Below are 15,204 nucleotides of genomic sequence, written 5' to 3' on the forward strand. Positions count from 1 at the left end.
AAAATCCATTAATTTTTAACAATTAATGACATATTTGTCAATTTTTAGTAAATTGAACTCAAGTTTAGTTCAAGCAAGCATGAAAAGATCACACCTAACTCCTAGCTAACTCTTTCTTAACACTCAGTGTGTTATGTTTGTCAGAAAACATCTCATACTGTACATAGCAATCAGAAAAGTTATTCCAGATGTTAAGAATCAGTGGATCTGCTTTCGCTGCTCAGTAGACGTTGTACACAGAAAAACAGTCGTTCTGGAAGATTATTATAGTTGTGTGCTTCCAGAGCAGAGTTTGACTTATTAATAACGGTGATGGATCGATCCTCGACCTGATCCGGCGTTCAGAATAGATTCCTAGCGCTGTGTCAGAAACCAAAGCTCAGTGTACATTACAGGTACAGAGTGTGCTTTAATTGAGGGGAAATGGGTTTGATGTTTAAACTATCGATGCCCTTCACAATCAATAAACGACCTGCAACAAACTGAGCTGCTGTTGTTCTGAAGAAAGAGAAGTGGATGAGTCTGGAGAGCTGCGGCTCGTCTGGATCAACATTACAGCGTTACTCTGTGTATTTCTCAGCCTGTATACCTTCTTTTACAGTTTACACACAAGGTTATTATTGAGAATATGGGGAATATAATTAAATAAAGCAATGACGAGAACAGATTGATTCATTCCTTCATCACTGTTAAATGTGATATTGGATGCTGCCAGACATCGTTGATACGTCTATAAAAGCATCTGCTGAATGCAGAGATATTAATGTGTTTATACACTTCTATATGCATCTGTTTTCTGTTGTGCTTGAAAAGCTGCTCAAACAGAAACTGCAATCAGGATCAAATGATGTTAGTCTAGACCTGTGGGACAGTATTTGATACTAGGATTGCTAAAGGAGAAATTTTGAAGAATGTCTTGCTGCTCTTTACCTGAACAATTATATTGATACCAAAGCTTCAGAAGGAGGCACCTTAAAAGAAGCATAAAAGCTATATAAAAATGACTCATAATTGCAATTCTGTGGAAAAATAGTCAGAATTGAGAAAAAAGAGAGACTTTATATATATATATATATTATTATTCTGATACTAATGCTTGATTGACTGATATTTATTAAATATAAATATCTTCATGAATCACAATTTAAAACCAAGGCCGTATTGTGAAGAGGCTGATGAGATTCAAAATGAATTCACAGAATATGTTTTTCTGATCCTTCATACACTGCTGCATTAATAGATACATAAGTGACCATACAAATGAAATGAGTTGAGTTTACAGTCTGACATTCACAGATGTGTTTAAAACCTCAGCAGCACTTGTGTCACGTGTTTTATATGCTGCTGCTGTTCAGTATTATAAATTATTAACTGATAAACAAATGGTTTAACGATGCTGAGAGCTGCTTTATGTGTTTGTATTTGCCTAAACACATCCTGTGAGAGTAAGAGCATGTTCAAGCAGTAATACTAAGCAAATGTATGCACTGGTGTAAATGGTTTACAATTCATCAACCATACAAACAAGCAAATAGAAATATGTACAAATTCCCCATTTTTTCTTTTCTTCTCTGACTTTAAACGGTCAAATCAGTTTTTTTTTTTTAACTAGCCGAGTAGATTTTAAATATTTTGCTTAGGTTTCTGTGTTTGGATGAAGCCAGCCATACTCTCTTGTTTTATTTATTTTTTAAATGCAGGCTGTTGCTATGCAGTTGTTAGGATGTTAAGTTTGGACTAGTCAGTCTGATGGGTTTGAAATGTAGCAGCTCATTTCTCCTCGACACACAGCTCGATCGACAGTGTTGTCAGAGATGGACTGCTGTGGTTTGGCACGTGCCGGCTGGTGTGTGTCTGACGGGACTTTAATGGAGAATCAGTGTTTAACAGGATGTGATGTTTAAAGATGAACGTGACCTTCCTTGAGCCCAGTGTGATGATTCTGAACGAGAGACGGACGAACAGATCATCTGCTGCTTTATCAGTGCTGTCTGTAAGCCAGGATCACACACACACACACACACACACACACACCGACACACACACACAGTCTAAAAGAGTTTATTTCCTAACTCTGTAATAAAGGGCATTACAGGTCGGTCTGGGATCTAAATGCTCAACATTAAAGCTGGATAAAACAGAGAGCACAATATGAATTTCCTACTGCAGTAAATCTGATTGGAAACACACATGCGTTTACTTCTTACTTTTCCTCTGTACGTCTTTGGAAAAGTGCAATATGAGTCGAGCCGGTGTCTCTATGCACAGCATGAGAGCGCATGCAATGCGTGTTTTAAAATTAGAACTTGTATTAAAAACACAATATGAGTTTTCTGCCTTTCATAACTATCAGATTGATCAGCGACACACACGCACACACACACATACACACACACACGAGTTGTAATGCAGTCTGGAAGTCATTTGTATGTATGGGAAGGACCATCTAGATGAGCGAGAGCGGAATGTGAAACAGATATATTTCAGGAGTTGTTGGACTTTCTGGTTTCTTCCTCCTCTCTGCTGCTGTGTGACGTGATGATGATGATGATGATGATGATGATGATGATTCAATCCTGTGTGTCCGACATACACTGAACACCTGTGCTGCTGAAAATGTGAGGCTGAAGCTGTCAGGAGAACTGTCTGAGAATGACTGGAGGAACACAATAAGAGCGTACAGTATACATGGCCTATTCTTAGGGCTGTTAAGATGTCTTGTGTTGTCATATTATTTTCGTGACACTTGCGCACTTTTCCGCTGCTACAGTATGTGAAAACACATGTTATATAATATTAAATATAATGGAAAGAAAATATAATAATTAGCAGAATGTGCAAATTATTAATTAGTTAATAATAATAAAACATTTTTGTTATTGTTATTATTACTTGTACTACTGCTAATAATAGTTAATAATTTATACATTATGATTATTGGTATTAATAGTATTAGTAAATAATATCATAAAAAAATCTATATATTTATTTTGTTTGTGTTTTGGAGTGAATTGAGACATTTCTTGGTGAGAGATTTACTCTGTAGCTCTGTTTTAGTTATTAATTTTTGGTTATGCCAGTCGTAGAAGATATATTTTTTTATAAAATCTGTACAGATTAAATGCTGCTAAATATGTCATTATTATTATTATTATTAATAGTTGTGAAATAGGTCTTGTTCATCTACATTAGGGAAATTGTATCTCTGTTTTCTCTTGTTTTTTTTTCTGCTTTAGTTATTCATTTTTATTTTATTTTGTATGATGGCTCATAAAGCAGATATTTAAATCACCTCACTTGCATCGTGTTGGAGCAAGCTCTTATCGGCTCATCTGCATCACAAATCTCCTCACAATCCACATGCATTCATCTCATCTGCATTGACTCCAAATGTTTTCTGTATGAATATGCATTGTATGAATGAATTGGAGAGAACTGACTCTGAGCTCTGAGCTCAGGCAGCCTGACCTGGGATCAGTGTTTAATCTGCTGGCGTTCCCGCCGGGCTTTGTGAGGATCTGAGGTCAGGTGCTGCTAAAGCTGCTCACGGGAGGATCGAACCTGTGTAAGCCGCGAGACAGACCGGTTCAGTTCGGCCTGAGACTGTTCAGAGCTGCCGCGGATTACAGGAACATTTCAGCGCTCACACACAGAGCAACAGTAGATTAGTGCGCTAATGACAAGTGTGTGTGTGTGTGTGTGTGTGACTCAAACTCATCCAAAGCATCAAGACACACTTCTGTTTTCGGAATTATTTCAAGAAAGTCATCAGTGATTCCATAATGCTGTAACATTATCATTAAAAGTGTGAAAATATTAATTAAATGCATTTAGGATGCATACAATACTGGCATATTAACCGAAGGCCTGTTTTTTATTTATTTTTTTTTTATTTATTTTTTTTATAAAATCTTCAAAACTAAAATATAGAATTATAGAATGTCAAACAAGCACAACGTAACTATAACTTCAAATATTAACAATTTTATTCACATTATAATTTAATAAGAAAACTATATAATATAATAAGAAAACTATATAAATTACATTACATTTTCATTTACATTTATTCATTTAGCAGACACTTTTATACAAAGTGACTTGCCAAGAGGGAATTGCAATAGTCCAGCCTGGACAGAACAAGAGCTTGAACAAGGAGTTGTGCTGCATGTTCTGAAAGAAAGGGCTTGATCTTCTTAATGTTGAATAAAGCACATCTGCAGGACCGGACAGTTTTAGCAATGTGGTCTGATAAAGTCAGCTGATCATCAATCATTACTCCAAGGCTTCTAGCTGTTTTTGAAGGAGTTATGGTTGATGTGCCTAACTTGATAGTGAAATTGTGATGGAACGATGAGTTTGCTGGAATCACAAGCAGTTCTGTCTTGGCAAGGTTGAGTTGAAGGTGATGGTCCATCATCCAGGAAGAAATGTCTGTTAGACAAGCTGAGATGCGAATAGCCCCTGTCGGATCATCAGGATGGAATGAGAGGTAGAGTTGAGTGTCATCAGCATAGCAGTGGTATGAAAAGCCATGTTTCTGAATGACAGAACCTAATGATGCCATGTAGACAGAGAAGAGAAGTGGTCCAAGAACCGAGCCCTGAGGCACTTCAGTAGTTAGATGTTGTGACTTGGACACATCACCTCTCCAAGATACTTTGAAGGACCTATCTGATAGGTAAGACCACTGAAGTGTGGTTCCTGAGATGCCCTTTGCCAGTAGGGTTGATAGGAGCATCTGGTGGTTAACCGTTTCAAAAGCAACGGACAGATCAAGCAGGATAAGTATTGACGATTTGGATTCTGCTTTTGCCAGTCTCAGAGCTTCAACAACTGAGAGCAACGGAGTCTCAGTTGAATTTCCACTTCTGAAGCCTGATTGGTTGCTGTCAAGGAGGTTGTTCTGTGTGAGAAATGCAGAGACTTGGTTGAACACAGCTCGTTCGACTGTTTTATTAATGAAAGGAAAAAAGAAACTATATATAATATAGTATAATATAGCACTTTTCATTAAAATAAATCTGAAATATCAATACAAACGATCAATACAAATTATTATAAATAATCAGTTAATGGGCCACTCCTGCTGTTGGGTGGACGCAGGCACAATGAAGAATATATAAACAGATCCTTTTAGTGCTAATCCACAAGATGAAGAAGGTCTAATACACAGGGAAACATTCAGCAATAACTGACAGACTGAATAGACAGGAACTTCAATACCTAGGCAAATAAATATAATTCATTTTACACAGGTGAATCAAAAGACACGATCAAGGGGAACCGAAACTAGGTTCAGGGAGCACATGAGGGAAGAAAATATAACAAAAGGGTCTGTAAGTGTGACAGACAGCAGCATTTCAAATCTTCATTGGTTAAGTTAAAGCACTAAAACTACTAGCTGAATACATACAAATGAAAAATAAAATAAAACCTACATTTTTATTTTTCTAAAAAAATACCAACAAATGAACTAAAACTGATATATATATATATATATATATATATATATATATATATATATATATATATATATATATATATATATATATATATAATTTGCCAACTTGGCATGACTGAGATTTAAGAGGTGCAGATTTACATTTAACATTTAAGCATGAAGTTTCACAAAGCATCGTTTGTGTGAAAAAAGAGATGTACAGTGGAAAAAAGGATGACTTAATGGCAGGTTTTGTGTCTAGTTGATCTGTTCTTTCAGCAGCAGCGCTGTTTGACATAAACACACAAATGCACAATCAGTCCTGTGCCTGTAAGTTTCTCTTCTCTCTTCTCTTTTCTCTTTCATACTCTATTGATCAGGATCCATGAGGTCAGCGCTGATCGGCGGTCTAATGTGTCTAACGTGAGGTTGGAGATCGTTGGCTGCACTTGTTTAGGCTTGGGCTGATTAGCATTCCCGCGGCGCTTTTGGCCCGTAGCTTTTAAATGTTTAATTGGCAGTGCTGCTGTTGAGTGGAGTGATGAGGTTTTGATGATGGGGGTTAAACATTATTAAAAGGCTGAACGATCGGACACAGCTGTAGATCTGTGTTTCTGAGCATACGCTTCTTACGCTGCTCACTGATCTCAACAACTTGATATCCAGCATAGCAGAAACCAGAGCCACGTGTTAACTGACTCTGTTTGAGTGTGTGTGTGTGTGTGTGTGAGAGAGAGTGTGTGTGTTTGTGTGTGGTACCATTTGTCATGTTATGTTCTGAACGTGGTTTCCTGGAAATCAAGGTTCACATCTTTTCCTCTCATTGGTTCTCATTCACTAAGCATGCATACACAGATTTGTTCATCATGATGCATCTATCAGAAATGCCTTTGAGTTTGTAGCACTGCACTGACAGACGTCCCTCTGAAGGGCTTTCTGTGTCAGTAGTGTTTCTTGAGGATGTTAAGAGTTCTGGTGTCTCTGTCTTGGGCGCAGGCGATGGTGGAGACGGTGAATAACCTGCTGCAGCCACAAGCGAGGGAGGCATGGATGGAGCTGTCGAGCGGAGATCAGCTGCGAGCCGCCACCATGCTGCTGGACACTGTCGAGCAGGGCGCCTTCGTTCTCGCAGACAACCTGCTGAAGACCGACGTGGTGCAGGAAAACACCGAAAACATCCGTGAGTCATGCATTCTTCATCAATCCAACACGTGACCTTGACCTTGCTTGTGGAAACCTTCCCTGCTAATGAAAGTCACTGTACAGACAAATATACACAATCATACATGAAAGACTTCATTAGCTCTTTTTCTCTTGGATGCTTCGTAGACTTCTCTTCCTCCAAACAGTGGTCAGGAATGAGGTGCTTAGCATTTTTATGCGTTTTAAACAGTGTTGGGAACTTTACTTTAAAAAAGTAATTAGTTATAGTTACTCACTACTTGTTTCAAAAAGTAACCGAGTAAGTAACTGAATTGCTCTATAATAAAAGTAACTCGTTACTAGGGAAAGTAACTATTTGCGTTACTGTAAAAAGTTGCTATAACCTATGTCAAATAATAATATTATTATTATTATTATTTTTTTTTTTGGAACAGTTTCCACAAGTCAGTTAAAATGAGTAGAACAGACAGGTGTTCATACATAACTTTCAATATTTATTGCACGTCAACAGACATCAAGAGTTTTATCCTGCACTTCAAGTATTATCTTTGTAAGAAAAGTGTTTTTGTCCACTAGCTTTGTAGATGCGTGTGTCACACATTACGTGTACACATTACATGCACGTTCTTGCCTTTGACCACAATGTATTTTAAGTAGTGCTTATATCTTCACCTTGAAAATGCCAACTTTTCATCGGATTGCTCCTGACTCGCCATCTCTGCTGCTGCTGCGAATCTCGCGTGCATGTGTGTCTGTGGTTGTTTGACGCCGCCTGCCGTAAAAACACTGACTCTGATCGGCTACCATGAAACAAATGACTCTGCCTTAGCCAATCACCACCCGTTATTAACCCACCTGCTCACTCGCTGTGTGAGCCAGGGGTCCATTTGGATTGCATTGTTCATTAAATCAATGCATAGTAACGCACCACTTTTAACGTCCAGTAATGTTAACAGCGTTATAACGACAGGGAAAGCAATTAGTTAGATTACCGCGTTACTGAAAAAAATAACTTCGTTACCTAACGCCGTTCTTTTAAACGCCGTTATTCCAAACACTGGTCTTAAATAAAAGAAAAATATTTATATATCCATATACAGTATGCAATTATATAAACATATAATTAATATTTCTCACAAATTACAGAAAAAAAAGTATTTGCAAGATTATTTTGACATTATATTCTCATAAACTACAGAGTAAAAAATTTGCTTTATCATTTTGTGATTTATTTTTCCCATAAATTACAGAAAAAAATGCTTGATCATTTATGTTTTTGATAATTTATATTTTTGATTAATTATAGATTAATTATAGAAAACAATATTTTGTCACTATTTTATATTCTTCTCATAAATACAAATGATTGACATTTTGTCCTTCATTTTTCTTATGGATTACAACAAATATATATATATATTTGCGTTTAATATTTTTGCATAATTGATACTATATTATAGATATGTCATAAATCACAGTAAAAAAAAAAAAAAAAAAAAAAAAAAAAAAAAACATTTTGACATCTATATTTCCCATAAATGAAAGAAAATATATTTGCTGGATCATTTCATTGTGTAATTATTTTTCAAAAATAGCCGTACAAAATATTAATCTTCAAAAAAATACAATAAAATAAAATAAATAACAAATAAGTAAATATCTTGATAATTTTGTGATTTGTGTTTTCCATAAATTATAGAAATAATTAACTTTATTATTTTGTGATTTACATTTCACATGAATTAAAAAGCATTAAGAAAAATTATATATATATATATATATATATATATATATATATATATATATATATATATATATATATATATATATATATATATATATTAATTATATGTCCTTTTTTAAAAAATGAAAAAAAATAAAAAAAAATAAAGGTGGACTTTTATGGAGGTTTTTTTTGTTTATTATATTTCGGTGACACCAATATGTGCCTTATCCATGGAAAGCATTAGTTTTTGATTCTGATTGTTTAGGTAAAAATTGATAGCCTGAATGCACTGTAAGTGGCTAAATGCATACATGTAATTTTAATTTAATAAATTTAAATCAGAAGATCCAGTTATCAGTAGCATCCTTGAACCCGAGCAGCTCTGATACACATCGATAAACCTGCTTTCATCACAGAGAACCTCAAATCAGTGCCACATTTGACTCCTTTATGTGTGCGAATCGTTTTATTTCATTCACTGGAAGGCGTAATTAAGCGTTGTTAAACGAAAGGCTGAGTGAGCATATGCTCCGAGCGATAATTTAGTGTCGTTTACGATGTGTTTCTCAGCCCGCAGAGGAATCAGACGAGACGTTTTGAGGACGCCCACGTTATTCTGTCCCGCCCGCATCTGTTTGTGAATATCACCGTGTGAATGCCAGCATTCCTGAGATCAGGCTGTACGTGTGTGTGTGTGTGTTCCTCTGGGATGAAAGCGGATGCATCTCCTCTTCCTAAAGACGGGGATTTAATGTGGTCTGGCTGCCATGGAAACTCCAGAATGTAGGTCTGCCATCTCTCTGCGGAGATGGTCGCATTTTGGGAATTAATAAAACTGAATTTATCGTGTCTGGCATGCGATTTATCCTGATATTAAGGGATTCTGAGCTTGGCTATGCAGGGGGAGGGAGTCCCTCCCGACAAACTTTTTATGAGGGTTATTTTATATCTTCCTTGCTGCGCGATGATTAATCTGCGGGCTGTGACACCTTTAGCAGACCTTCAGGCTCTGTTTGATGGGGTTAGTTTGCAGCGTTGTACGGTTTGTTTGCCCCGTGGGGCTGTTGAATCCGTCACCGACACCAGCGAGACTAAAAGCAGCCTTCAGTTAAAGGAATAGATCAGCCGAAATGGAAAAGTTTACATGCTCTCGTGTCATTTCAGACTGGTATCATACTCTTTCTTCTGTGGAACACACAAGGAGATGCTGTTTCCATAAATACAGGGTCCAAACAGTTTTTACTCAGAAATTCACAATTGATTTCATAGAAAAGACGGGTAACACATTTTTTTGTAAAGCACTCCAATAGTCTATTTGTTTACGTTAGAATTGTTTTTTTTTTTTACAGTGTATATAGTCAAACTTCAAAAAGCATTATTCACCCAACACATGCAAAAACCAGTGATGTTTGATGTTAAACTTGTCACAATGCATCTAAAGCGCTGTTACCACCTCTACATATATTTTTGCTAAAATAATAAAATGCGCACGTACAATTCACTGCAGCTTATAGCTCAAGTGAACACTAGTGGCTGTAAAACAACAATTTTATTCCTCAAATTATCAAATTATGATTACACAGGCTTAATAAAGACATATTCTCAAGCAGTTCCTTGTACAATATTATGTTATGTAAAATTACACAGTTGCTTCAACAAATTCATTAACACGATTATTTTGTTAACTCTTCTTGGTTAGGTTTAGGGTAGAAAGTATGCTATTTAAATGGTTGATACACTATGATGTTGCTAAAAATAACATTATTTTGTGTATTTGGTGTAATGTAATGTGTTAATGTGCTTAAAGGTCACACTATTTTCCACATACTGTACATTACTGTTTCTCCTCTATGGCCTGCAGTTCTGAAACGTGTTGATTTTTACAAAGCTCATCATTCTGAAAAGAGAGGTGTGCTCTGATTGGCCAGTTATCCAGTGCGTCCTGATTGGCTGAATGCCTCAAGCACGTGACGGAAATGTTACGCCCCTCACCATACTGTGGCAAGATGAGACACAACCAATAAAACCCATTACAAACGAGGCATTTGTTGCTTCCAGTGTGGACATAATTACTGATTATATTGACTTAGACTTTTTTTTGTCAGTGATCAGAGAACTGACAAAAAACAAGTGCTAATCTACACTGCTTAAAACTTGCATTTGAATCATCAGTGGCAAATCCTTTAATTATGTAAACGTACTTACAGGCCGTGAGTCAGAAGCACCAGACTTTCCTTGCAAAGTTGGAACTGCCCCACTTTATAGAAACAGACACTGATTTCTAGTTGTGTCCTCTTTTGAAAGACCAGACTAAGTATTTTCGCTTTCACATCAAAACACAGTGTCTTCAAAACATGGCAGTGGCAACAGTGAGAATCAAAGTTACACGTTCTTTCTTTGCGTGGACATCTGGGCAGTGTTATGTAAATCTTCCCACACAGTGACGTAGACACGTTAGAACGAGCCGTTTTAGGGGGCATGGACAAGTCTCAACTTTTATAAAGAATATCTCTTTGAATTTGAGACTTTAGTCTTTGCAACTTTACAATTCTTCTTTATGCACCAAGAGCTTGTAACCCTCCAAAGAGCAAGGACAATTTGAAATCGCATCATATGACCCCTTTAATACCTGATAGAGTATTGACCTTAAAACACTCAACCAGGCATTTCATTTCCAAACAGTTGAGATACATACAACAACCAGCGTAAAACATTGCCAGATTAACCTTCGTCAGTTTTGGATAAAACTGAACACACTTTTAGCACCACTTACTGGATATTTCAACTATATGAAACTGCAAGATGCAACATAAAATCATTTTTCAGAAATATCACCACATGTAAATTGTTCCTGTGGTCCTGGATTGTACGTTTGACTGCACAAAAACATAAATCAATAGAACTTTGACTTAATTAATGACTTAAATGTTGGTCTTGTGCTTACGCAAAGCATTAATACGGCTCCAGAAAACTTGAACCATCACATAGGCTTGTTTTATTCAGTTTTTTGTTCATTTTAAAGCTCAACACCTCTCTGAATGTTCCTCAGATGATCTCCTGTTGTGTTTCACAGAAGATTGCCAGTCATACGGGTTTCCATTATGTTTTTTGTGCGAACTATCCCTTTAAGACGATGCAGAGTGCCAACATCACGCCATGTGGAGAATGGAGAGAAGATTAGCGGCGTTGCCATCTGATGATAGTGTTGATGACACAGTCGTTTGGGGAAATAAAAGCCTGTTTGTGTGTGAGAATGGATGCTCATCTTTTGCCAACTTACCCTGAAGTGGGTGTTATCCTCCTCCTTCAGTTCAATATAATGTGCTTAAAAAAAAAATTCTTGCCATTGTATTTAGATTTCGAAAAGCGTGTTTGTCCTCACGCTCATAATCTGGCGAGCAGATTTGGGGCGATTAACGTGTTATTTTAACCGGCTTTTGATTTCTCTCGAGGCACAACAGCGTCTCGGCCTGCTGTTTGCAGTCTTAAGCTTTTCACAGCGACGCGGGAAGAATGAAAAAAGTATTTCCTGCAAGCTATAGTCGTCTGGTTCTGCCCACCGCTCTTTATTGTTCTCCTTTGTCCTGTCAGCGGCGAATACCTGCAGCGGTGGAAAGCAGGCCTGCACCGCCACGTCACCGAATTAGAGTCTCTCTTGGGATTTTTTATGCTAATTTTTGGTTTGATAAGTGTTTGTGTAAATGCTGGGGGATTTTGTGGCTGACTTCTTTTCAGCTTCTCTGAAAGCATGTTTATGAACGCCCCAAAATCAGGCTGCAGGCCTGGCGCTGATGCAGTGAGTCAGTGCATTCACACTTTGATTAGAGAGCTGCACTGAATCACTGTTGAAATCTCAGAAAGCGCGAGATGCTCTGATTTGTGCAAACAGCACAGCAGGAGTTTCATTCTCCATTCAAACTGCAAACTCTACGTAAGTATGTGATGCAAACGCTTCAATGTCGTGCATCGTTGCGTTTTAAAATATGCATTGTCAAAGTTTCTCTTCTTTGTTCAAGTACTGTCATGAAGGAGCATTGGCTGAAAGAGAAAAATGATAAAAGTTCTGGTTGTGAATGGAAAGCAGCAGGGTGCTCTTGTAAGACAGAGGCAGCAGCTGAGACAGACTTCAAGTACCACTGTATCACCGCAGTTCAATCCTATTTATGTCACATAAACCTGTTTCCATGTAAGTTTGGTCTTACGGACCTGTTGCTAAGAGAACAACTGAGATGTGTTTGGAAGAACTAAATGATCCAGATCGAGTCAATCATCAGATGAATCTAGCTCTGTAATCCACAGATGCACAAACAGAATTTGAGACCTTGAGAACTGTATTAGTCTAGATAGTGATTCAGTCAGTCAGATTCAATGATTAATTGAATAAAAAACATCTGTTCAAAGGAATGATTTGGCTTTTCTGTGAATTACATTTTAAATTCCTCACACACAATGTTTGTATGCAATCAGAAGATTGTGGGATGGAGCACATGTGTAAAACAGTGCTTTTACATTATACTTCTAAACTCAGAAGACCTCAGTCCAGTTCTGTGGAGTGTGTTATTGCCAGAATCCTCACTTGTCATGCATTGTGTGGATTATTTTTATGGTTTAACTGTGTGCATGTGTGTTTGTGTCTTTGTTTAGAGCTGGAGGTGGCGAGGATGAGCACAGACGGAAATCTTCCCGATCTGAAGTTTCCACAGACGGGAGGCCAGGGAAACGCCATCCACCTGTCAGCCAACACGCTCAAACAACACGGCAGAAACGGTACAGACATGGGTCATGAGACGGTCAGACTGTACGTGACACTAGCTGGAACTGAAATCAACTAAGATCAAATAAAATAAAACCATTTGCCAGCACACAGTTTCCTTTTAGTGTCATTTTCTTTTACTTACTACTACTACTACTACTAATAATTTAACAGTAACTGAAATAATATATAACTAGTTGCCAATGCAATATTTATCATTTTCATAGTGATAACTAGAATCAAAATAAACATTAAAAAAAAATTTCAAGACATTCGTCTTTTCATTTAGTTTGATTTAAAAAGCTAAAATAAACTAAAACTAAAATCTATGACAAATCATTAAAATTTAACTAAATATTTTACATAAAGTAAAATGAAATAAAAATGAATGAATAAATAAATAAATTAATAATACGTAATAATAGTACTAATAATAATACTAATAAATATAATAATAATTATAGTAGTAGTATTTTATTATTTCATTTGAAGTACTTTAGTATTTCATTTTAAATACTTGTCAAGGCAACATTTCTTATTTTTAAGTTTAAGTAGTAAAAATCTGCATAAATAAAGTAAAACTAAAAATTAAAACCGTAAAATATACATAAACTAAACTGAAAAAAAACCTTGACCTTATTTTATTTCATCTATTTGTTCAAATTCAAACTCTTAATAAAATCTATACTTGTTCCTGTGGCTCAGTGGTAGAGCATTGTGTTAGCAGCACAAAAGGTTGTGGGTTCAATTCCCAGTGAACATACACACTGGTGAAAAATATAATTAGCTTGAATCCAATGTAAGTTGCTTTGAATAAAAGCGTTTGCTAAATGCATAAACGTAAGTAGAGATCCTCTAAACTTATTCCCATTTTGTGAACTGGTTTCCTGTTTTTCTTCCTGCGAACAAACACTTGTTACAAACAGGCCAGCACCAATAATCACGAAAAAAAAAAAAATGTTTTGTTTTCTTGTGAGTCAGTGATCCAGACGTGACAGGGAGTAGGCAGTGGGGGGATTTTTCAGTTCTTTTCACGAAAAAAACAAGTGAGATGTGAAAATAACGAGCAGAACTGTAGCTCTGTCAAAGAAAGCAGTAAAGCACTAATGACATTTCAATAAAGCTGAATCAAATCGACTCTGCGGTTAGGGTTTTTTTCCCTCCCTTTTTCTTGCTCGCTCTGAACCTTTGTGGCTCTCAGTAAATGCTGCCGAGAGGAACAAAGCATTATGGGTGTTATGTATTCATTACGTGATCTACCGAATCCCATCTAATCAAAGCTTAAATTATTTCACTTCATTGCTCTTTTCCTCTAATATAACGGCTGAAACAGTGCTTCGATCAGCTGGAGATGGAGTCTGCTCACTCTCTGTGATGTGCTAATGAAGAGTTTTTAGTGAACGTGCGGCTGAACCCCGGTATGCCCCATCAGGCCATGTTCAACGGCACATTTAACCAGTTTTCCTTTGTTATACTGTCACTGTAGCTTTGTAAAGGTTTAGGCAGGTGGCTGATCTTACAAACGATTTCTCGAAATTAACTTTTACATTTAGAGCCAACATTTTCCCACATAAAGTCGTTTCCAGGAGGTTTTTTATAAGGGCATACATTTTTTGATACATCTTTTGATCAAATAAATGCAACCTTGGAGAGCAGAAGAGACTTCTTTCAAAAAATAAATCAATAAATAATTAAAAATAAAAAAATCTATACACTCCAAACTGTTTGATGCAGCTCAGACATGCCATGAATGCATTTACACTACAATTACACAAATAATGCTATAAGAGGCATGCTTTAAAATATCATTCTAAATATGACATTTATTTTTAAATATAAAACAAGTGACTGTTATAATAAGCGAGTCATTGAATCATTGACACACCTGATTAATTTGAAACATTCATTCAGTAACAAAACACAGTGTGCAACGGTTCTGTTGTGGCTATGTTTGGAGCTATTTCTGCTTGTGAAATAGAATGAAAACATACAATATTGTGTCTAAAATGTTAAGAATAGCTTTGCCTTATTGCTAAACTATAGTATAAAATCAGTATCACATTTGCAGTAATGCTTTTATTTGGGGAAAACTGTGCTCTTGCATGTGTGCATATGTTT

General features: G+C 36.5%; 1 protein-coding gene across 14 annotated transcripts in view; it reads left to right on the top strand.

The window, feature by feature from the left end:
• LOC127961469 (adhesion G protein-coupled receptor L3-like) overlaps nucleotides 1-15,204 on the top strand; it is a 255,154-nt gene that overhangs the window by 197,132 nt on the left and 42,818 nt on the right. For all 14 annotated transcript variants that reach the window (XM_052560590.1, XM_052560585.1, XM_052560591.1 and 11 more), the window contains 2 exons: nucleotides 6,440-6,623; nucleotides 12,978-13,100. In XM_052560590.1, the coding sequence (XP_052416550.1) occupies nucleotides 6,440-6,623; nucleotides 12,978-13,100 (307 nt within the window). The remainder of the gene's footprint in view (nucleotides 1-6,439; nucleotides 6,624-12,977; nucleotides 13,101-15,204) is intronic.

This window comes from Carassius gibelio, chromosome B7 (assembly GCF_023724105.1).
Source record: "Carassius gibelio isolate Cgi1373 ecotype wild population from Czech Republic chromosome B7, carGib1.2-hapl.c, whole genome shotgun sequence".
NCBI lineage: Eukaryota > Metazoa > Chordata > Actinopteri > Cypriniformes > Cyprinidae > Carassius > Carassius gibelio.